Below are 25,574 nucleotides of genomic sequence, written 5' to 3' on the forward strand. Positions count from 1 at the left end.
TTTTTCTGTTTTTTCACTCCTTTTTTTTTTCTTTTGAGGGAAGGATGTTACGACATGTAAATTTACATATCGTAACAGAAGGAAATGTTATCTCCGCTGCTCAATATACCTTTATTTACGAGATCTTTGTAAAGTTTCCCATCATAAATGTCCTTGATGTTGGAAGGTTCTTTTTTCTTTCTGTTAAAACGATGCTGTAAGGAAGTGTAGAAACTAGGTCTTTTAAAAAACATCTGCAACTGTTCTGCAATAGGAAAATAAATAAAGAAGCTACGGGCAACTTTCGGTCTCAAATCTCGGAGGCAGGCAGAGTTAGGACAAAAAGTGACCTGCTGCTATTTACCGGTGTAAAGCAAAAAGAACAGAAGTAATGAAAATTGACTGGACTGTTAAGATTTCAAAAATAAGCTTTGAAACTCTTTAGCGTAGATGGCAAGTTGTGATTGGGAGGTAAAGCTAAAGAAAGCAGTGTTAGTAAATGCGCAATGGCTTCCCCAGGCAGATGATATTTAACTGTAAACAAAGCTAACAAAGTCATCATAGCAGGAATTGTTAGTTGAGACTTGCCACAAATGGGTTGATCGTCTGTGGATTGACTACTCTCAGGGACTGGTATTGATGGAATGGGGAAAGTTTGCAAATGTTCGTCATCGTCAAATTCCTCCAACTCATACATACACTCGTCATCATCATTCAGATCATCATTTTCGGTCAGTAACACATTAGCGTGAATTTCATCCCACATGCAATCAGCTGCTTTGGCGTTTTCATAATCTTCAGGTGATTCATTCACGACAGAGTGATCTGCATTCAGCAAACTGCAAAACAACGATGCGTAAATTTCAGCGTATTCCTCCTCAATAGTTCCGGACCCAAGGAAAGCAGTTTCTTCCAAATCTTCATTGATGACCTCAGCTTGTGTTTCTAAATTGATGACTGTTTCACAGGCAGTAGGTGTTTGTTTCATCTCATCACCTTTACTTGAAGTTGAAGGACTCGGGGATGATCGAGCAAAGCCGACAGTTTTCATGGCTTTGAGGGGCACTGAAACTTCTTTAAATTCCTCCTCCTCGACATTGCTTTCCTTTTGTTGTGGTAAATTGAAACGAATGGAAACTTCTTGAAATCTATCCTGATTATCAGTGGCATTTTTCTGTCTTTTTGGATTATATTCAGCCATAACATTAACCATTTCCATTCAAATAAACTTTTTGCAGTCAAACGGTGAGGTAGTTTAATTAAACTAGATACTGAGGCAGCTGCATTAAATTTGATGGAGACTTCAACATGCATACACCAACAAAACACCCAGGTTTTCTCAGCTCTACAAGCTGCCTATAGCTATCAACTTCCAGTGGCACCTGATCCAACCCCACAAGCCAGCTGCCCAGATACAGGCATTTCTCAAACATGGGCTGAATGCAATCGCGCACTAGTGTTCAGTGGTCTTCGTGATATTTTGAACAACCCCCCTCGAGATGACGATGTCATTATCGCTGAGAATGATCAGAATACATTACAACAGTCGCTACTGAATAAGTCTACAACACCATCAAGGCTTGGTACTTTCACCATGGAGAGAAATCTACAAAAGATCGTTGCAGAAAATAAGAAACTGGAGGCAGAGAATACATCCCTCAAAGCGGAATTGTCAGCCTTGAAAGGACAACTGGCAATCATGGCTCCAGGTGAGTAAATGTAGATTGTTAGTCATGGTACAAGATATTCCCTATATTTTTCTTAAGTTCACATTTTCAGCATAAAAATTCTAGCTGCTAGTAGCAGTATAATTCTCAAAGCAAATTGAGCTGCCAATTTCACTGTGGTGATAATTTCTTACTTTCACTGGCCTACATGTTAAAGGAAAATCGTTATCTCATTATACTAGCCAAGACTCCAATCAAGAAAGTATAATATGTGGATGGAAAAGTAAATGAAAATATATTTGTTTTCATCAGCACCTTCAACTGAGGCGCTTGCTTATCTTCAATCCTTAATCTGGCATTACGTTGGCAATGGATCAGTGTCAGATCAAGTGCAGCCAGTAACCAAGTACACTGTGAGAGCAAACTTAAGTCCAGTACAGGTATTTAAAATTTTCTATTTCACCTCAGCATTTTGCAAATTTTTTTCTTCACCAAACCCTGCAATCTTCTTAAGAGCAGCTCCGCCTAAACATCAACTAAACCAGGAAATAGCTAAAAATGAAATTTCTTCAAACTCGCCTAGAATGAAGTTCTTAGGGCACTAGTTACAAAAATGTTGGTTTAAGTTTGTTAAATCAATTAGTTTTTTTAACAAATTTTTTCTTCCCGATGCCCAAAATCGATCAAAAGTAGACTGCATATTCAGAGACTTGTAACCTCAACAGTGGAGATTATCATTAAAAACTAATTGTACGTCGCATTTGTACTTTCTTCCTTATATATTTAGAGCTATTTAGATTGCAATTTGATTAGAAATCAAATATTTCACAAAATTTTGAAAGCTTATGATGAAAATGTTACTCTTGACTATGTTCTAAATTGGAGGACCATTTCTGAAATGAAACGATGACACTTTTGAAAGATAACTTTCCAATTTTTGAGTACTTATATTCATAACCCATGAACCGAAAATGTATATTCAATCTTATTTTCAAGTTTGGCTGTTTTCTGCTAATCTGCCATTCACAGATTATAACAGCATCATGCCAGTAGTAGAAAAACAATACAAAGTCATGGGTGACAACATAGTTTGTTTGTCTGATTGCACATATCTTGCTTACCAATGTCGACCATCCTTTCTAACATAGCTTCTTTTAACCAAAAAATGGCATTGAAGGTTAAGTATTATTGCACCACGTAAATGCACTCGTCATCGCGGCCATCTCAGCCCTGTTCGAGGCGATGAACAATGTGTGTTCAAACCATAGCATTGCTGTTTTGGACTTGCAAAGAAGCTGTTGGACTGTCAGCTGTATGGATAATGTGTAAAATTTTGCTGGGATTGAGTAACAGCCAATAAAGGTACGCACAGTGTTCTAACGCTAAGTAGTCAGCTGGGATCATCTGGTGGAATTCACAACTCGCTGGTCTGCACATCTTGCTGATCTTGGCGAGCAGATTCGACTGCTTTGTAGGTACAAATCCTTTATGTTATTCAAACTTCATGTAATTCACCTCAAACAAACGTCCACAAGGGAATGAAAGCCCAAGGCGGACCCAAGCAAAAGGCCCGAATCGAAAGCAACATGCATAATATATCAGGTGAGTAGCCAGTGACAGACGTAAAGCAGTTGTGAGTGCACAGCATGTGAGGAATGTACATTCTTTCCATATTTCGTTTTATCAGGTAACTTGCGAATGACGGATGTCACATTAAGCAGAACCTAGTTAACCCAACAAAGAACCTAACAAAAGCCTAACGTTTCTTACATATTTTCATTTCAAATTCTGATAAATGTAAAACAATACCTACTTGAGAACGTAAATGTTACTGTAACAAAAGCATCACAAGAGCGTTAAAGCCAGCTTTTTTAATGCTCTTGTAACGTTCATGTAGGGCTCATGTTACACTCAGATAGTTAGGTTCCTGTAAGGCTGCTGTTACGCTCCAAAATTAAGACCTAATTTTGGCTCCTGTCAGCCCTAAAGTTTTCGTGCAGGTAGTGTAAAATTTTCTGAGCACAAACGGATGTCATTTTGACTACTCTTTAGGACAATAAGGACATCAAGTTGGAATTACTTCATTGGAAGAGCTCATACATTCACAGGGAAATTTTGGGAGAAGAGGTAATTTACTCCTAGTAATAACTAAAGCTTACATGTTAAAACATTTAAATTACTAAGCCAATGAAAGTCAATTTTAAGACTGGAAGGGAGAGGATTCATAACTTTGTGCCTGTGTGCAAGCGGTCGGAATAACGAAAACCCTGTAATCTGATGTGTTCTGGGAGAGGGAGGAATTTTCCAATCTTGCTGTCAAACCCTGACGCAATCAACATTAGATAAGTCGCCATGTGCCTGAGCATCAATTTTTTGCACTTTTGATATGTTAATGCGATCCGTGCTTCTTAAAGTTTAAAACATTACAGCTCTTTATATACTGTTTGCCTTTTACAAAAAAGTCATCCTCCCTCGACTTTGTCTAGCTTGCATTTGGCTCAGTCGACTGCAGTTGTTCGATTACATTACGCATAACCAAGCCGGGTGACTTCTTTTCATGTTGGGAAAAAGATTTAAAGGTCTCTCGCTGTCTTGAGTAGGTTTAACCATATTTGAAACTCGGAATACATTTGCCTGGCTGGCTGGTCCACTGGGCTAAACGTTAGTAAGTATGCAAAGTGACCATTGTCACTTTGTGTAATTTAGGCTCATCAGTGGTTATAACACCCTTAACTGACTAACCAACCACCTTCACAATGCCTGCTTATAGGAGACAGCTATCAAAGAATATGAATCGGAGACCAGACAAGTCCAACAACAAAATGTAAGTTTCTTTGTAATTAACATGTGATTATGCTACCTCTTGGATAGTTCAATCTTTATTTAATACCAACTACATGCTGGCTTTAAGCCAATAACACGCACAGCTTCTGCTATCCTGGTGTGCCCAATTCAGTGTGATGTAACGGCTGTACAATATTTCTTACCAACTCTGCCCGCAACTTTCCAGACTCAAGAAAGATTGGTCAAGGCGTCAGTAGAAAAGGAAGTTGCCCAAACCACAGCAAAAGTTGCAAGAAATGTTGAAGTAAAACTGTATCTTTTTGGTCGCTTCAGTTTCGAATAACATAACTTTAAATGTGTTTTATCAACTGACCCTGCCTGTGGAATTACTTTATTTAGGTTGCAAATGGTGTTACACTGCTGATGGAGACCGAACTTTACAATGAATTGCCACATGAATTTGGAAAGGTGAAGTTAGGACTTAAGCAGTGTTTACATGACTATAGGAAACCACCAGAGTTTTTTCCCTGTAAAATTTCTGGCAGTTAGATGGAGCTGTAGCACTGGTAATGCAAGTTAAAGAATCTAGAAACTAAAAGAGTATTCAGCTGAAATTTGCATCTTCTCTGTCAAGAATAGAGCTTGTATCGCGATGTCGATGAGTACAAGAAAGCAGGGAGGGCCAGAAATCATAGTAAAATACTCGAGCTACTGTAAAAGCACATAGGCTAGATCCAGGAAATCAAACAAGAAAGGTAATACTGACAATTACGTTATCGTTATCATTATCATTTTGAGAGAAAGTGCCTGTTTTTTTCAGTAGAAATACTTAAGTTCAAAAATTCTGGATTTCCGATCCTCACTGAAACCCTCATATAATTCAACTGAGAAATCTGCTCCACCAACAGTCTAAATTAGTTCGCGTATTGTACTACAGAGGCCACCCGTTGCATTGATACAATACAAAGAATAGTATTTCATTTGTAAGTGATTGTATACTGACTGAACACAGAACAAAACGACTGTCCCAATGCTCCTCCTCTGTGATTCCTTTCACGACGCAGTACATTTTATTGGCTCTTAAAGTAAGACCCAGGTGATCGCTAATTCACATTGCGCCCTCTTACCCAGATCCTATTAGCGGACTCCTGCGTGCCAAAGGTGCACTAGTGGAGCCTCAATACTTAAGAAAATTTGGTAACCCAGTGATATAAAAAGTTCTGATTGTCACATGACTGTCCGTACGTATGTATGTCCGTCCGTGCGTCCAACCCCGTACCTTGAAAAATTAGAGAGTAGCACCATTACCATAGGCACCTCTTTGATATTGGACAGCCATGTTATGAGTAATTGACAGCTGACCAGTAGTTTCCTATCCAAGGAAAAAATCCTTCTTTTCCCTTATGGTCAATTATGTCCATAAGTAGCTCTGCTTTTATTTGTAGCTTGAAGCCATGTATGTATAATTGTCATGTCGCCTAAGATTCCGAAATTTTTAAACACGCAGAAATATACAGTCAAACCTGTATATAACAATCACCCTTGGGAAGTGGCCAGGTGACCCTTATATACAGGGTGACAGCTGTACACAGGTTTCCGTTAAACTCCCCTGGAAGTTAATAAATACCATTTTTATGTACAAATGATCACTCGATTTACATTTTGATGACAATAACGAGTAACAGTAACGCAATAAACATGATAAAAAAAGGCTCATAAAATGTCCGTGGTGTACTTTTAGGGAAGTGCAGTAAAAATCTACTGAAAGCTAATGAACAACGTTTTTAAGTGGAAAATCACTCAATTTACATCTATTGAAAACAATTTGAAACGGATAAGGTACAATGTAGTAATCAGGTAACTATGAAGAAAGTGAAAACAGTGTGGTTACAGTTGTGTTGTTACAGTTACAGTAACTGTTTGAAAGTGACAGCACTTTAATGTTATATGCCGCAAGCATACACTGGACGTAGGCAATCACATGTATTAGTAATTGTACTAATATTTGTATTTTTGTGAGGTCCCTGCCGTGGTGGCTGCTATTTAACAAGCTGATGAATAAAGTTTGTCATTATTCAGTAATCATAACCCAATTTCGTGACGATTACATACAGGTAAAAGAATGTGAAATTGTGGATTCAGGAAGTCTAAAGGGTGACCGCATCTGTTATATATAGGTGACCGCTATGTGCAGGTCAACTTAACTGTAAATATAAGGGATGATTTTTTGGGAAGTTGTTCAGTGACTGTTATACACAGGGTGACTGCTATATAGAGGGCCGTTATATACAGGTTTGACTCTATAGTTATATGTTCTTTTAGGCTCGATTACCAGTCATTGTTCAAGAGAGTAGCAGAAATTGAGCTAAATGTTCTTTTTGAATATAACAGGATGACAGCATTGAAGAATTAATAGCCAGCGTAAGTGGACTTAGTTCCAATGACAACATGCTTCAAAAGCCATGTCTACCAACGGTTAAAAGACCTAAAGAAAAATCCCACGGGTCACCCGCAAAGCAAAAGCCATTTGATGAAGAGTATGTTATCATTCTTGTAATATGTAATAGAGAGTTGACTGCATGCTCTGTTCTTCTGGTTCAGGTGAATGGTGTTCTGTTTTCATAAAAAATATGCACAAATGGACCTCGTCTCTCACCAAAGAAAAATACTAACTTTAGATTCTTCATTACAAGTGTGCATGAAATTACACGTCTATTTTGTTGTTTGGGAGGCGTAGAGTAAATGGCTGCATATGTGTCAGTGGGGGTCATTGTGATAAAATATGAAAATAGTTGTGGTAGTTTGTCAAAACTCCATGCTTTCGAGAGAATTTTCTTCCTGAAGTGTCAATGACCTTTTGTATTTATTGGTAGGAATAGCGACAATATGGACATCAGCGTTTTGAGAAAGGGACGAAGACTATGCCAACCAAGACAAAACTGACAAACTTGAGCCAGTTGAGGTGAAGAAGGTTCCTCTGGCTCCTCAAGGTTCTACAAAGTATGAAGTGGAATACAATGATGCGGAGCCTTTGTCGGTGGTTCTAGACAACTGGAAGTTGGGTAGAGCACAACCATGCAAAAGAGGGGGGTTTTGTAAGGGTGGGAGAAGGACACTTCAATTCTGTCTTGTTTCCTTAGAATGTGCAAACAAGAAGTGCGCATATTTAAAAATTCAAAACTCTCCAAACAGAGTGGATTTTAATCGATCTAAATGTTGCGTGCACGTCACTGTGAAGCCATTAAAAAGCATTGCTCAGCGAGAAAATATGTTGAAAACGACTGGTGCCACAAAAAAATTACAGTACTTTTTTTAAAGGAACACAATTGTTCTCCAAAGCAAGAAGATAAGCCGTTTCAGGAGGAACTGGAAAACATTCTCTGTATAAAACCTACAAAATCAGCAGGTCAACTACAGTTGGATGTTGTACCTGAGACCTTACTTAGTGGTAAAGGAGACTAGGTAAACAAGCATTAAAATAGAGCAACAAAAAACATCTTCAGTATATACAGAGTACCATCAACAAGAAAAAGAGACTTGGAGGATTGGAAATAGAAGCTGTTTGATTGCCTAACCCTTTCCTGCCCTAGGGTGTCATATGGCACTGCTCTGTACCACCCCCAAAAATCCCGAGCGTGCCACATGGAACGCTTTGAGTCACCGCCTTTGAACCAATAATAAAGGAGGTTCTAACTGGTTCTAATGTTCTATTGTAATTTGACCAATAAGAATAAAGATTAGACCAGCAATCAAAGCGACTTTCAGGGGTTATATTCCTGTGTAGATTCGCCCCCCTCGGTTGCACCTGGCCCCCCCAAAATTCGCACCTCGCCCCCTCGGTCACATCCCGCCCCCCTTCCGGTTGCACCTTGCCCCCTTTGGTGAACCTCGCCCCCCTGAGGATCGCACCTTGCCCCCTTGGTCGCACCTCGCCCTCTTAAAGTGTTCCTGGCCCCCTTAGTCATTTGCATAAAATTTGCATACAGGATTATTTGCTTTAGATTTGTCAGATTGTGGGCAAATTGCTTGAAACTTTCAGGAAATGTTCAGTGTGGGATGCTTCTTAAGATGTGATAGTTTTTTCCGTGAGAAAGGGTTTTAAATTTTTTGATTTTTCACACCCATTGTTTGACTTTTATTTTTGAACCATTTTTAAAGTGATTTTACTCGGACAATATTTAATGGATGTTAAACATTTTCTGGGTACCTGTTCTCTGATCAGTTGGCTATTAAACTATGTATTTGCTTTTCTTTCTAGTTAAAAAGGTTAGAAGATATCTGCCTTGAAAAACTGTTTTGCGAATGGCCGCCATCTTGGATTTTTTCCCAAAGGGTTTGTATGGCCATTTTGGGCAAAATTTTAAGTGTCTAAAAGGCTTTCTTTAACTTAGTTTATAGCTAAAAGAACTATTTTTGCCATAAACTAAGTGAAAGAAAGTCTTTTAGAGACTTTCAAAATTTTGACCAAAATGCCTATGCAACCCCTTTGGACAAAAATCCAAGATGGCAGCCATCCGCAAACAAAATCTTTCAAAATGAAAAAAATATTTTTTTTATAAATTTAGCAAGTGGCAAAGAACAGAAACTCTTAAAAAAGAAAGGAAAAAAAGAAAAAATTCATATAGATGTTCCGAGCAACCCCGACACCATATGATGTTATGCCACAACTTTAGGTATAAACCAGTAAATTACCGGAAGTTAACCGCTTAACAAAAACAATGTTTTTGATTTCAAATATAGACTTGTGAAATTTAGAAAGTAAACAGGCTACACTCCCCATGTCGTCTGGACCTCATTGGTGAAAACCGCGCAGGAAACAGCCCATTGGGGAACTTTTTATGAATTTTTTTGTAGTGACCAGTTGTAAAGGAAAGTTCAGTGCATACTACATGACGTCCCTGTTCTCAAGACCTTCGAACCGTGAGTACATGCTTTTTGAGCTCCGTTATTTTTGCTGTTTGGCACCCTTAGAACAATGGGCAGAAGCAATCCAACTATCGGAAGAGGTGTCTAAGGTGCTCGGGCACCTTTCTTGAACATTTTCTTCCCATAAAAAAGGGTTGCCTCTGCGCAGGCTTTGGTCAAAGTTTAAGGGTGCAATCTTGACCAATATGTTGTTGAAGGACCTCGTTATTAGAACTGGAGGACCTTTTATTGATGTTTTGATGTTATATCATGCTTGATCATGTTGTAAGGAACCGTTTGGTGTTAATTTTGTGGAAATCGGTTCCTTTGTTGATTAGTTATGACGTCATTTGTGTCGAAATTTTACACCTTAATAACTTTACGAGGTTTTAACCATTTGGCCAGCAAATTGTAGCGTCGGATAGGCCTTGACATAGGCTACGTGCATGCCAAATTTTGTAGCAAATGATAAAATCCTCGCAAAGTTATGAGCGGTTAAAGTTTTATACAAAATGGCGGCCACAAGTTTGCTGGTACCATGCCCTCAGCGGTTTTAACGCGAAAACGAGGGGAAACTTTAACTGCTAATAACTCAAAGAGGATTGAACCGTTTGACTTGCAATTTGAAGCAAAGATAGAATGCAACAAGGGTTATCTGTTGTGTGGGTGACGTGAGAGCCAGGCTTCACTCTAATGCCTGTAAGTATGCCAGACTTTTACTGCTTAGAACTTTAAGATAATATTGAGGCAGGCTTTCAAATATACAGACATTATACAATGCAAAGGTAGCTATCTGTATAGAATGTTGATTTCACCCCTAACTATAATTTCTGTAAGTATGGGCACTCGTTACTGGAGCTTGAGGTCCTCATTAGAGACTAAGGCAAGGTTTTTTTTCTTGAAACGTTTTTTGCAGCTGAGCCAGTCACCATGAGCTGCCGTGCTAGATACACGCCAGCCGAGGACCACGCGCTCCAGGCCTTCGTTGAGGCCAACAAGTTCAACTACCCTGTGACCGGAAATAAATTGTGGCTCTTCGCACAGGCCCAAAGAGTAACTGATCATTCCTGGCAATCCATGAAGGCCAGGTATATGCTGTTGTCTGGGGCCTCTGTGAAGAAGGGCAAAAAGAAGCCCTCAACGAGACCCTCCCTGGGAAGCGGCGCTCAGGGTACAATTCCATTTCGGCCGTCGTTCACATCCACCTGCCCCACCTCCACCCACCCCACCTCCACCCTCACCACCTCCACCTGCACCACGTCCACCCGCCCCACCTCCACCCACTCCTCGATGTCGACCGTTCCACGACGAGTTACTGTGACGGACGCGACAACTCAGACAGACGGTACGGGGATGGTCAGCGTCGGAGTTGGCATCCACCTGTTCTGCCCTGTCACGCAGTACAGGCCGGTGGATGTCAGCACCCAAACAGGGCGTCTGCCATCCCAACACAGACGTTCACATTCATTTTAGACATGCATGCACCATGCATTACCATACGCATCATACGTACATCATACGCCCATACATTCTCTTTGTAAATAAATTTTGTAAATAGACGTTCATATTAGTGTATGTAAGAAAAATAGCCAAAAAAAACAAAATACATAGACCAAAAAATCACATTATTGTAAATAGTTTCAATTCAACAAAGTTGAATTTTTGTAAATACCTTTGTAACTAGAATTGTCAAATAGAAGATGTCAACTTAAGACTTATTTATTGTAAATGTCACTGTACAAAAAATTGTATATATTTTAACTTCTGTAAAAACAGCCTTGTAAATACGTCATTGTTGCTTTAGACTTAGGCTCGGCGCTTTATGTCTCCCGTCAGGGATCAAACGCGAGTTGGAGTAGTCAATCTCCGAGGAGTGCCCCACTGGAACATCTAGTGTCTTTACAGTCTAAGTTTTTAATTATTTTTGGGGTACAAGAGGGTGTTGATGCGCAACTTGTGGACAGGAAGTCCGTTAGGCTTTCTGGGCAGTTTGTAAGCCCCGGTCTGTCTAATCGCCTCTCACACCCAAAGCCAACTCCACCTCCTCGTGGTGCACCCTGGGTAGCCTGGCCTTGCGGCTAAGGTTAGCAGACGGAGCTCTGGCTGAAAGCTGGAGGGGTTAATCATCCCTTCAGTGGAAAATGGCCTGCAATTGAACACAGTGAGACAAAGAAGATGCAAGAAAATGTGACAGTCATAACAGATGTGCACAAAGATGTAGCCCCTTTAGTCTGGCCTCTCTCCTTCAGACCTGTACAGGTCTTTGGTTCATGAAGGCACACAAGCCTCTCAACCACGACAAGGTAGGACTACTGTGAGAGGAAAAATGTAATGATGGTTTCCCAGTCCCCCCTTGCCGTATCAAACGGCAAGAGTACTACCCAGAGACTGAGCGTGTTTGTGGGGCACTCCCCAGGGGTTGGCTACCCCAGCTCGCGTTTGATCCCTGACAAACTGCTCAGTCCCCAGAGGGTATCATCGGGTCACCAGCCAGACTCATTGTCGCCAGGACTATTTACAATATTTACAATTCTATGTGCAATTAAAATATTTACAATTTTACATACAATTTTATATACAATAAATAAAGATACTTTAGATTTTTGATCTGTACAATTCTACTTACAATGATATTTACAGGAGTTCAGCTTGGCTGAACTATGTAATGTGAACTTTTTTGTTTTTTTTCCAGTTTAGACGCAACGTTCAACACAATGTGGTCCATCAAGTGTCATCAAGAGATTCACCCGCTGTTAAGACAACTGGAACCTCTCTCTCTTCCAGACCACACAGAACAAACACAATGCAAGTCCAATCCAGTCAAGTCGAATGACGTGCCTACTTCTTTTTTCTGAAGAGATTCTTCAATTTGTTGTAAATGCGTGCCCATCCTTCTTGTTCCATGAGGTCCTTCAGCCGACGATCATTATTGATGGTTTTTCGGATATCTGTCATCGCTGGCAGCTCGGAAAAGTCTCTGAAGGCTTCTTTGAGGAGTTTGGTGTCCTCAGGGTCCCACTCTGTCCGCTTGGGTCCTGTGGACCTGGAAGAGGGATCGTCAAAGTCATCCAGCCAGCTGGAGACTTTAGCCTCTTTAGGTACTTCAGACCCAGGCGGTGTTGACGTTGCACCTATCTTTGCAAGATAGTTAACATAATTTACAACTTGCTTGACCCTGTTTTTTGAAAATGAAAGAAAGTAGAGAGTGGGGATCTGTCGCAGTGTTTTCTGTACGTCGGTCATGGTGACTTTGTCACAAGCCTCGATCGTTTTGCCAAAGGCACTCCTTATTTGACCCTTTTGTTTTTTGGTGAGCATCTTATGTGTTGGAGATGGTGGCACTACTCCACTGACCATGGTTGATTGCTTTGATGATTTTGCGGAAGGTTGCGACTGGGTTTCAACGGATGGTGGTGCCGGTGGTCTTGTCGCCTTAGATGTAGATGGTGGTGGTGACGCTGGTGGGCTCTGTTTCTCGGGTGTAGTTGATCATTGTGATGCTGGTGGGCTCTGTTTCTTGGGTGTAGTTGATCGTTGTGACGCTGGTGGGCTCTGTTCCTTTGATGTAGATGGTGGTGGTGATGCTGGTGGGCTCTGTTTCTCGGGTGTAGTTGATCATTGTGATGCTGGTGGGCTCTGTTTCTTGGGTGTAGTTGATCGTTGTGACGCTGGTGGGCTCTGTTCCTTTGATGTAGATGGTGGTGGTGACGCTGGTGGGCTCTGTTTCTCGGGTGTAGTTGATCATTGTGATGCTGGTGGGCTCTGTTTCTTGGGTGTAGTTGATCGTTGTGACGCTGGTGGGCTCTGTTCCTTTGATGTAGATGGTGGTGGTGACGCTGGCGGGCTTTTTTCCTAAGATGCTGACACGGCAGCGTCGAACTTCGCCTTTTCTTTCACGTCCAATAGCCGTTGGATAATGTTAACGGCCTTGATGCCAGTATTCATCAAGTCCGGCCGTGCGTACCACTGCCTAGAGGTCTTCTCGCTATGGGCGAGGACACGCCACAGGATGGCCCGTTCTTCTGGGTTGCAGCGATCCAGCATCTGCGTGGTTATCATTTTTCTCATATCAACAAATGCGATACGCGATCCAAGTTTTACGCCACATTTTTCTAAGAAGGCGGAAAGCCTTTTACCAATGGTGCCCTCGTGGAACACGATTCCGTCGGTTGTGATAAAGAGGGCATCCTCATCAAGCTTGGCAAAGTCAGGGCGAATTCTGCGGACATAAATGTCCATGAATTTATATTGGTCTGGCAGCATTGGGCAGATTGCTGGTCCATCCTTTCCGCACTTGTGCTTTGCCACTAGCATGACTTTGCAACCATCTTGGACTTTACCTGAGGTGTACTCGTGCAAGGTGGCATTATTCAGCGGCCTGGGGCGAGTACCAGTGTCTAAGGAGAACTTTGTCAGCAAGAAATCCCTGACATTGACGAACTCTTTAGTACTAAGTTCCTTTCCACGACCCGCTTGAATTAGCAGCCTCTGGGCTTCGTTGTATGCGTCGCTGGACTTGATCTGAGAGAGCTCCTCCAGAGTGAGAAGTCCCTCGGTTTCATCTATCATGCGCTTGTTTTTCACATGGTAGGTCTGGCTGTCCACGCACGAACGCCAGCCCTTGATGTCCTCCTGGAGGGTGTTGAACCTAGCCATCAAGTCAGGGTGGACAGCTGGGGCGCTCTTGTTAAACCGTTCGTGCGTGACGAAACCAAGAAACTTCTCATACGAAGTCAAATATGATATGATGGTACCAGGCTTCTTAGTGCCATTGGTCAAGTGGGGCTTGACCCAAAGCTTGCACACGGCATCACCTTGGTGATCAAGGAGGCAAAGGATGTCATCGCCCTTTGGATCGATGGTCTCGAGCAGTGATCGCATCTGGGATGCATGCTGGAGACGTATTGATCTTTTTGTCGCCAGCTGTTGGCCGCGAGAGAAACTCGTAGAAGAGTACAAGCCACCGATGGCGGGCCGTTGATGGATGAGCTGATGTAAAGTACTGAGCTATGGTGACGTCGCAATCCTCGCCTTTCTTTAGAGGTTTTGCTGACGAATGATGTGATTGGTCATCCGATTCTGACTCGGAATCCACTGTACTGGCGGTGTCAGCTTCAGCTGTTGCAGAAGGGATGGCAGATGCAGCGGCAGAGGTGGAGGCAGATGCAGCGGCAGATGTAGCATCATCGGGGATGGCAGAAGGTGTGGAAGAGGGAGGAACACGGGCAGCGGGAGCCAGGAGCGGTGATGAATGGTGTTTTGGGAGAACCTCAACGATTGCTGGAGGTGGTGGTACTAAGTGGTCCTCAAGCTCCGCCAACCCTGTGTACGGAGTGGCCATCTTGAGGTAGCGTATGTGCGCTTTAGAACTTCTGTCAAGCCCATGCATAGAGGGATTCTCCAGGTGGCGTGCCATGTCTAGTACCAGTTGATTACACCCAGGCACTGGGCACCACTTCCTTTGTGGGCCTTTCACTGGCTGCTTACCCTTTCTGGCCTGCCTCTTTCCTCGCTTAGCAGCACCAGCACGTACGATGGATAGCAGTTTGTCAACTGCCTCTTCCGCCAGATCACCTTTCTTGACGTGAACGAGAAGATGGCGCCGCAGGTCGTTCCTGTTGAAAGAACAGTTGGAGAGAGGGCACGCTTTCTTCTTATGATGCGATCTAGTAGTCTTGTGAGTCGATGGTGATCCTGAAGGTGAGCTGACAGGAGAGGCAGTGTGCTTAGGCCTCTTTGAGGTGGGAAGCGAAGACGATGCTCGAGGTTTTTTGTTTGCAGTGTCATCAGAGTCATCATCAGTGGATGATTCACTCTCATTGGCTGGGACGTATACCGAGGTCTGGTCACTGTCCTCGTCAGACTACTGTTTTTTATCGCGTTCTGAAGGTGGTCTGGCTTCGTCTTTTGATTTCTCTAAATGTCTTAAAATGTCAACCGATTTGCATAGGCTCTTTGCAAACTCTATTATCTCTGTAGAGAGCTCCTCGCCGCTGTAGTGCCCGCCGATTTTTGGCATTCAGTCGTACAAGCAGTAGAAAGAATGGATCATATGACTAATAGCTTTGCATGCTACAGTTTCCGATTTGTCCATGTGGAGGCGATTGGCTGCCTCTGCAAAGAACATGACGTCATCGATCTCTTCTTCAAGTTCTTGAGACGATGTTGCCTTGGGGTCAAATCGTACAGGAATATTATATTTGAAACCCTCTTCCAGACCCAGTTCTTCTAATGCGTTCCTGTCGCCATTAGAAGCGCACCTCAGCATAGCCATTATTCCAGGTATTTCACCTTCCTTTGTTGACTGGATGATGACGAGCACTACATAACCAATTCTTGCAACAAAAGTTTGTCAAGCAAAGCCTCAACAATAAGACATGTACATCAGAACAAAGCTAAACTTTAACTGCTGCTATCTCTAAGAAAACTTAACTCCTTTTTTCTAAGATTAAGCCTGAAGTTTGCCCCTTGGGGCGACAACTAAACCTTCAAATCTAAGGTCGAGTCGTCAAAAATATAACCCTTAAGTTTCTAGTAAAACGGTTAAATTCTTTTTAAGTTATAGGCATTATAAGGTTTCGAGTACTTGCAGAGATTATAGTGACAAGTGATACCAACATGCAGAACGCTCGTGACATATTCTATAATGTCTTCAAATTTAAGAACCTAACTTATTTTTCCTTAAGAGTTATTAGCGGTTAAAGTTTAGCCTTGTTTCCACGTATAACCAAGCGCGAAATGCACACATGGGTAATTTTGTGGTGAAACTTTGAACGCCAATAACTCTGTGAGAATTTAATCACTCCCTTTCATTTTTGCCAAGGGGTATCTAACGCAAAAAAAATTTGGAGGAATGATTAAATCCTTGCAAAGTTATTAGCTGTCGAAGTTTCGACACAAATGGATATTACGTAAACAAAGGAACCGATTTCAAAAAAATTAACACCAAACGGTTCCTCAGCATCAACAATCATATTAATACACAGGGACCTCAAGTTCTAGTAACGAGTTCCAACAGCATGCATAAATGGTCAAACAATGCACCCTTAAACTTTGACCTGAGCCTGCGCAAAAGCGATTGCATCTTATCAGAACAAAATGTGCTTGGAAGTTGCTCTAGCATCTTACACACCTTTTCTGATAGTTGTATCGTTTCTGCGCAGTGTTCTAAGGGTGCCAAAAAGCAGAAATAACGGAGCTCAAAAAAGCGTGTACTCACCCACTGAAGTCTTGAGGAAGAGTGGCTTCATGTAGGCTGCACCAAAATGTACAAAATAAAAAAAATTGTTAAAAATTCCCATTTTAACCGATTTTGATGCGATTTTCAGCAAATAAAAGATCATTACCTGTATTTTAAGGCTGCAGTGCTAAAACAGCTTACAATTTTCTCTGAATTGGCCAGAATTTAAACCAAAGTTAACTGTTTGCAAACAGTCATTTTTCATTTTTAAAATGTTCCTTCTATGTAGAGATTTCTGTTTTGACCATCGTAAAAACGTCAATCGATAATTGCGAGGCCCTTTTTTGTACTGTGTAATTTTTGTTAATTATTAACTTAAACTTAATTTTTTACGAGGTTATAAAAGTTGTGCACCTCGCCCCCTCACTTCTATGAACTTTTGCTGAATTTGATTCGGATTTTAAAGGTTAGTCAAAAGTAATTACATTATTTTGTAACCCTTGTCAAGACCTTTCCATTGATGTAAAAAGCTCTTGAAAATGTTAAAACTACAAGATTTAAAATCAGAATCACGAGGTAGCACCTCGCCCCCCTTTAAATTTTTTTATTTTTTTGGAAAGAAAAAGTCATGAAATCATTACATTTTAATCAATCACAATGAAACTTGAAACACACATAGCCCTATTATTAGGTTACATTTTAACAGAGTTTTGTGTCTTAACCCTAAAGATTATGCATTTTATTAGCTAAAATATCCACAACCTTTTTTTGCATAAAAACTCAATTTGCTGACTTTGCAACTTAATTGCGCCTTTTGTTTTCAACGAAATAATGTGAAAATGATATATGTTATGTATCAAAGACCTTTCTATCTCGTGCAAAATAATTAGCAAAAAATCATGAAAGTGGAGTAATTTATGATTGTTTGTTTAAACACACTATCTAAGTGCTGAATTAAAAAAAAACACACAACTTTCACTGTAAGTCATATCCACCAGTTTTAAAGATTTTCAAAACAAATTGTTTTATTTGAAAGACCTTTTATTGGCATCAAAAACCATGAAATAAAAAAGGTGAAAACTGATAACAAAAAGGCGACAGACAGAAAAATTTAACGGTTGTATTCCTTTCTGTGATATTTTTTGATGCAATTTGAGGGTTTTGAAGAGTCTTAAGAAACTAAATTTTGATTCAGTTTCCGCCATTCGTTCAGAATCAGATTCACAATCATATAGCTACATTTGAGATAATTTGTTTTTAAAACTTGTTGTTTCTTCGCCGAGTTAGCCTAGGATTTAAAAAACCCTATAAATTTCAATTTGTCTTTTTCTGACATACCTTTGTATTTATCAAATTTTTGTACAGAACATAGATTTTACAAAGATTTTGATTTTACTAATCGATAGCAAAGGTGTTGCTCTATTTATTGTGTAATTCTAATGACATAATGATGATAACTAAAATTTTCACGAAGTTTTAAAAAAATGTCCCCTTGCCCCAATCTATTTTTGGTTTTTGCTTAACAATTTATCAACTTTAATGGTGTAGAAAAAACTAATTACACCATTCGAAAGGTCGTAGAAAGACCTTTCAAACAGTATATATGGTTTATGAAAATATTAAAATCTGAAGCGTGAAATTTACGTTTTAATTTTTGTGATGAAGTTGCACCTAGCCCCCCCAAATTTTTTGAAGTCGAAAAAAATTCTTAAAAAAAAGCATTTCAACTCATCAAAAGGAAACTTACCACACACGTAGCGAAATAACCAATCATTAATTGTATAAAGTTTCATGTCCTACACCTCAATATTAGGGAAGATATGGTCTCTTAAGTGAAGGTTACTCATTTTTTAAAAAAGTTAAGTCTTATCCTCGGTTAATGTCTGATGTGACTTATATATCCTCACGGCATTTTTTCCCCAAAAAAAAATTTCTTAGATCGACATGAAGGGTTAGGTAAAAGTGTTACCGTGGAAACGTTTAGGACCAAATCTAAGGCCTGCTGCCGAAATTTGGGCCTTTTTTAACGAAATCCGAGCGATTCTCCCAAGGTCGCACCTCGCCCCCAAAAATCGAATTTAACCTTAAATATCTCAACGACCTTTTAATTACGCAACCTGAAATTTTGCATGCACCTAGATAAAGTAGTTCTCTGCGCATGGCAATTTTCAACCCAATCAGAGGTTTCTAAATATATATTTTAGCGATTGGTGCAAGAGGTGAGCGAGGTGCTACTGTAGGAACCTAATTAGGGTAGGGTTCATACAAAGTTTTGAAAATATCGAAGCCCGAAGCATCGGGCAAATTATTTTGCAATGGCAGAGCCTTTCGAGTCAGATAGTGCGGAAGAAGATTTCTCAGGTTTTCCTAAAGAGCGTGAATCTAGCATAAATCATACTGACAGTGAATCGGACATATCAGTCTCAACTGTCAACACCGAAGACCTTTCAGATTTTGACCCAAACTAGTGGGAAACCGACAAAAAAGAAGTTGATCAAGAAGGGAATTCAAATCGCGATGCTGTGAATGTTAATCCCTTTGTTCAACATACTGGCCCAGTCACCGATGTTACTGGAACATCCGCACTAGATTTCTTTATGCTGCTGTTTAAAGATAAGAATTTTGACCGAATTGCTGTTGAAACCAACTGCTATGCACAACAGTCGATAGCAGTGAAGGCCGATCCATTGTGGTATGAAACAATGGTGGATAAAATCTGCGCATTCTTTGCACTGAGCATTCTATTTGGAATCACACAGCTACCAGAAATTCATGCCTACTGGTCGAAAAATCCATTTCTTGGCGTACCAGAAGTTCAAAAGGTATTTTCAAGGGGCAGGTTTGTGAAAATTTCTCAATATCTTCATTTGAATGACAAGAGTAAAGAATTGCCATGTGGGGACGTGAACCATGATAAGTTGTTCAAAGTCTACCCTCTTCTCAATGCTGTTGTTGTCTCAATAAAGAACAAATACCTCCCTACAAAATGCGTTTCATCGACGAGGCAATGATCGCCTTTAAAGGAAGGCTTGGTATGAAGTAGTATATGCCACAAAAACCTACAAAAAGAGGTATAAAAGTGTGGGAATGTGCAGACTCTTTGAACGGATATGTTGTTGATCTCAGTGTTTACACTGGCAAGGAGCGTGGTGTGAATACCAAGCGAGGGCTAGTATATCGATTCGTTCACAAGTGAACAAGGCCTTTGGTTGGCAAAAATCACCATGTCTTCATTGACAATTTCTTTTCTTCAATTCCTTTAGCTGAAAATTTGCCTTAAGATAAAATTTACCTCTGCGGAACTGTTTGCTCGAACCGCCAGGGCATCTCAAGGGACATTACGCCAACAACACAACAAGTGAAACGCCTTCAGCAAGAAGAAAGTATGTCTTCGAAAAGGAAATCTGGTTGTCACTGTGCGGAGAGATAAAAAGCCTGTTTATTTTCTAATTACACAGTAGAATCCTGTTGGGGATGAACAAGTGAACAGGAGGCAGCGAGATGGAAGCATGATTGAAGTTCCATCTGCTCCTGTTGTCAAATCATACAACAACAACAACATGGGTGGCGTGGACCTAAATGATCAGCTCCGCAGGTACTACATAACGGGAAGAAAGTCTAAGAACTGGTGGTGTTGCCTTCTGTGTTTTCTTGTCAACCTCTGTATTGTCAATGCCCACATTTGGGAGAAATTGTTGAGACGCCACAGGAACAGAACTCACCTTGCTTTTTGCCTTGACCTGGTCAAGAATCTGATTGGCGATTTTTCTGCAAGGAAATTTTCTACAAGTTCAGTACAGATTGAAGGAGGACACTGCTCTATACCCTACAGCAAAGGTCACTGTAAGTGTTGCTTGAAGCAAAGGAAAGTTACTTAGTGTAGGATGGCTTGTGAACTACGTGACAAACGCATTTGTTTGGATTACTTTCAAAATCGTACCGCGGAGGATCTTGTGTAATTAATGGCGCAAAGTTTGAAATTTACTTTTCAAAGGACTTTCAATTTTTGTTTCTTCGGCAAATGTTTATCCCTTCAGAATTTAAACATAGCAGCCTGTTGTATTTTAGCCTTATTTTTTCTCTCTCAGTGGCTACATGAACATTATATGCACAGAAAAGTGATGCCCAGCTAACACAATGTTCAAAACAAAGACAACATGGAGACATTTTTGTAATGAAGTTTTCATTTTGCTATGTTTTGCAGTTACATAGTTCAGCAGCATGTACCTAAAAAGGAAAGATTTTTCATACTATCAGAAAGCTCATTATCTCTAGAGCAATGTTTTTCTCTAATGTTTTCTCTCTAAAAGCGTAGTCAGTGAGATATTAAATAAAATGTGGAATGATGTTACTAAAGACCCATTTTAAAATAGTTGAGTTCAGCTTGCCTTGGGTAGGAGGGGTGGTCCCCAACATCTGTCTCCCTTGGGCAGAAAAGGGTTAAGGACGATTTTATGGCTAGAAATTTATATGAAAATTTAATGGTGTGTGTTGGCAACAATTATGTCATTCTTTCGTCTGAGCAGAGGGTGCAATTAGGTGCACTCATTACCCTTGGAATTGTTGACGAACCAGTAAGCCTTGATGGCTGTGAAAGCCACGCACAAAATTACACAGAAATTGATGACTACTTACAATCCCATCTTGAGACGCGATGTCAAATTAGTCAGTATATTTGCAGCCAAACCCAGTGAAAATTCAGATAATGTGAAAAAAATGGTGCAGTCTTTTGATGTGGCCATTAACAAAGTTCTCCCAACAGTGGCTGGCAAACATGACAGAGATACTGAAGAGGTCTTAGGACGGGGATTACATCTAAAATCATATGTCGGTGATGAAGGTGGTGCTCTGTGGCAAGGTCTTTGCATGGCAAAGGGGGAAGACGTCAAAAACAAGACCATATCAGATTTTTTCCATCTCAAACAAGACATCAACCGTAATTCCATTTATTTTAGCGACCAAAAAAGTAAAGATCAATTCAAATCAATAATGATGGATGAGTACAATTCTCCTACCTCTTTGAAGGCAGTAGATGCAGAAAAAAGAATTGAAAAACTCATCGCAAAAAAAGCAACAAACGTCAAAAAAATGAGGACTTTTAAGGAATGGTGGTGGCAAAGAAAAGCACACTGGCAAAAATGGTGCCACACACAGTTGTCCAGCGAAGCATCCTTTGTGGAGGTGGCAAATGCCAAGTATTTGCATGTGTCTGGATATAGGAAAAGTCTGCTGGAGAAAGTCATCAACTGAAATGACGGGCAGCTGTTTATTGCCTTTGCAACCAGACAACTGCTTGACAAACTTATCCATGAGGGTGACATAGATGAAAGGAAGAGAGATCAGCTTTACCAAGGAGTGCGTCACTTTTATCGATGAGCTGCATTAGAAGCTATGTCAAAGCTTCCCTCGCGACACGATATGCTAATCCGTGCTAGATTTGTAGACTTTTTTCTTTAAGAGGTTTTGTGATAACAGATAGTACAAAAAAGTGTTTGCAGCATTTCAGGGCAGAAGATTTATAAACTGAAACAAATGGCATTCCAAATTCCTGTATTAAAAGCAGTTTTAAGAAATCCTAAATATCAGCCAGGTGGAATTGGGACAAAAAAATTAGAGGAACAGGGGCTTGTTCATAGCCCCTTGTTGTTAGACAAAGAATCTTGCAAAATGGACAACTTTCTGAAAATTTAGGCTCTGTCAAAAGGCAATCATGATCCAAACTGTTCTTTTTAAAACAATCAACCAAAGTCTGTTGATCATGATTAGGTTACAACATAGAAGCTGTAACAATCATAAAACATTCCCACAAAGAGAGTGCTCATTGTCGAGAAAGTCAGAATCCCATCAATGCAGATACAAATTTGCTGTAAATACATCTGGACAGTCTATGACAAACTGTTCAATGCTGTGCTATCAATAGGCATGACTGACAATGCATTTCAAACATATGACAATTTCTCAACATTGTGACCTTTGTAAAAGTTCTCTAAAAGGTTTGTTCCATTGCTTATTACTTTCTGCAGAGTGTTTGCAATCCTGTTTCTCCATGGACTTTCGTTTGCCCCCCGTTCTTCCCTTACCTGTGCTGCTGCTGAAATTATTTACAGGGCTATGGTCATGCCTGTGTTTACTTACTGATATTTATCCACACTTAGCTGCTCAAATTCTTGCAAGCAACAAACTTATAACATCCAACATTGAGACCTGAGTAGCATAGCTTCAGGACTTGAAAATATGAACATTTGGATTCCATCAGTTGACAGCTATTTGAAAAGAAAATTGTGTGTTTGTGTTTTTTACTACCTACAAGCAATGTATGCACACCTTCTAAAATTAAGTGATGAGGAAAAATCACGACTTCGACAGCAGAAACAGACTTTCTTCAGTCGAACTTCCCAAAATTTAAACTGGAGTTTTGTCTGTAGAAGTTTTTCTTTTTTAGGTGTTTTAAATGATAATAGTTTGCAATCAGAAGTAAGCAATAGAATGAGACTTTCATTTTGACAAAAGGTCAACACAAATTTGTTTTGTTGTTGTTGTTATTATTATTATTACTATTATTATGTAAATCTTTTAAGTCTTGCTCTTTTCACTTATGTACTCTATCTTGGCAAGTTCAGGACCTCCAGAGACAAGGTGGTCAACTGACTCTTGAAATTACTCACACATTCTGCACTTTGGGTGGGTACCATCTGTCAGCGGTAGTGGTAGCGGTAGCAGTAGTGGTATTGTCAATATTATTATCATTATTACTATGTTTTGGATATTGAGTGTAAATTCTGGGAGAAACGTATACTCGGAAAAAATTAGAGTCACAGATATCATGTTGTTGTTTCTCTGTTAGTATACAAACTTGGGATGTTGGTTGGATGCATCTTGATATGCCCTAAAGTGACAGTGTGATGCTGTTAGTGAGTTCATGAGTCTGCAGTACGTGGCTGTGTAGCCATGCGATACAGTTCCAGTTGATACCCAGTTTGACTCTTGCTCACCATAGAGTCTTGCCTCCTATGTGAAGCTTGCCTCATATGTGAATGAACTCCTGAGATTAAATAATAGTTTACATTGTCCAAATGGCAGCACTTTCGGTATAAGGACATGGTTGCTCGAACACAGCTAGCAGCCCTTGACCACAGCCAACACCAGCAAAAACCATGCCACTGCTTCAAGGGGAGACAACAAGGGAGAGCTTCATTTCAAGGTGTTCTTCCCCAAAAGAAGTAGAGAGTGGATTGCTAAATCAATCATAGAGAAGACAACAAAGGATTGTGTACAGCCATGGCTGGATGCAATTGTCAAAAGAAAGAATCAAGATGCTGCTGAAAGAAGTGCCACTCTCACAGCACCACATATTCTACGCAACATTGCTTGCACCACTTGACCAGATAAAGCAGATGTGATTGCAAGGCACACATCTAGATTTTCTGATACTTGAATGAATTTGATGCAATGGTCATTGAAGGGCTTTGGGCAATGTGTTCACTCACTCAGGTATTTTTTCATACACGTACACCAAAAAAATACTTACCTTTTTGGTGGTTTGCTCTGGGAAAAAATATTTTCCTTTAAATTTCATATCCAACTGTTGCCAAGTTTAGTTTAATTAATTAAAGCAATCATGTTGGTGTGCTGAACAATACATGTATAATAACAGGCCAGTTTGCCCATCAGCCCTTCAACAAATATTACTGCTATTATTATTAGTTTTTTTCACTAGAAATGGTTTAATTTGATCAAGACTACATGTGGTATACACTTGTAAGAGCTTCAATATATTTCAACACAAGAAAAAATGCCCAAACAAAAGTCTTTCATAAAAGCATTGCTTGCAAACTGCTTTGTAACTACATAAAGCAATAGTAAAAAATTAAAAAACACTGAATAACATGTACTTATTTCAAATAGGCAAGAGCAAGGTCATATATCAAATGATCAAAATACTTGTGATCATGGATGATTAAAATTATTTTTTCAGAGAAAATGTCAGACAAGTAAAAATTGTAAAGCCACAATTTTTTTGAAAGACATGCCATCCAATCTATACATTGAACACAACAGCAAGCAATACATTTCATTCAAATTTCAAATCAACATTAACTCAGAACAAACCATGCATATTGTGCTTAATCATGCTATTAATTATGTATTTCTAAGGTGAATTGAACTTGTTGAAAATCCCAAGAAAATAATAAAAGAACCAGTTCACTACTGGAAAATAAAACTGTTCAATTTTCGAGATCAATATAAGGGTATTAGTCAAAGCCAAGTACTGTTTTTGCAATTATAAATTGGCAGAAAACCAACATTAATAAAGCATGCTAAAATCTATGATTGTTTGTCTTCAAATTTAGTTTAACTCAATATCTGCTGCTTTGAATCCCACATATTCACCACTTTCCTCTGGAAATTCCTTTCTAATTGCTTTCACCACGCAGGGTGGAATCACTTGGTGTTTTCTTTCTTCCCAGTATGCCATGAGTCCACCAATTAAACTGACAGTAGACTGCTAAACACCATGTTCTAGAACAGATTAAAAATTAGGAGATTATACAATGAACAAATAATTTTTGCAGCTACATTTTCAAACAACTAACTTGTTCTCAGTGGGGTGAGGAAAGGGATTACGGCATGCGTTGTGAATTGCAACAAGGGCAGTATTTAGAACGTCCATATGCAGGCAATCAATTCTAAGCTTGGCATCCCCCCTACTCATCAAACTTTTAATTGAGGGCCTCCAATTCTTGACAGCAAAAACATTCCTCTGCCGTCGACATTGCAACACAATTGCCCCCACAAATGCACCCTTTGGTGTTTCCAACTCTAATATCAAGATTGGCTTTGCCCTCTCCTTCCTCTCTTTCGTCCTCCAAGTCAACTTGTTCTTCAGCAGGAGGATAGGTTGGCTCAAACTCAAATGGCTATACACAACTCATGTTGGAAATAACAAAGGAAATCTGCAACAGGACAACAGCTTTCAGCCTATATTGCTTGTTTTCTTCTTGTTTACGAAATCAGTGTTCCCCATGTAATACTTCACCGCATACCACTGACACGCATGA

General features: G+C 40.1%; 3 protein-coding genes and 2 pseudogenes across 3 annotated transcripts in view; 2 read left to right on the forward strand and 3 right to left on the reverse strand.

The window, feature by feature from the left end:
* The window catches only part of LOC145501132 (uncharacterized), a 329,746-nt gene that overhangs the window by 172,332 nt on the left and 131,840 nt on the right, over positions 1 to 25,574 (forward strand). The window lies entirely within an intron of this gene.
* On the reverse strand, positions 63 to 1,198 carry LOC145499681 (uncharacterized; annotated as a pseudogene).
* On the forward strand, positions 9,847 to 10,928 carry LOC145499683 (uncharacterized). The gene has a single exon (XM_081479207.1). The coding sequence runs from the start codon at positions 10,266 to 10,268 to the stop codon at positions 10,806 to 10,808; it is 543 nt and encodes a 180-aa protein (XP_081335333.1). The 5' UTR covers positions 9,847 to 10,265; the 3' UTR covers positions 10,809 to 10,928.
* Positions 12,174 to 12,955, reverse strand: LOC145501462 (uncharacterized). The gene has a single exon (XM_081480934.1). The coding sequence runs from the start codon at positions 12,690 to 12,692 to the stop codon at positions 12,174 to 12,176; it is 519 nt and encodes a 172-aa protein (XP_081337060.1). The 5' UTR covers positions 12,693 to 12,955.
* On the reverse strand, positions 22,492 to 25,448 carry LOC145501189 (uncharacterized; annotated as a pseudogene).

The sequence above is a fragment of the Orbicella franksi genome, chromosome 10 (genome assembly GCF_964199315.1).
Source record: "Orbicella franksi chromosome 10, jaOrbFran1.1, whole genome shotgun sequence".
Lineage (NCBI taxonomy): Eukaryota > Metazoa > Cnidaria > Anthozoa > Scleractinia > Merulinidae > Orbicella > Orbicella franksi.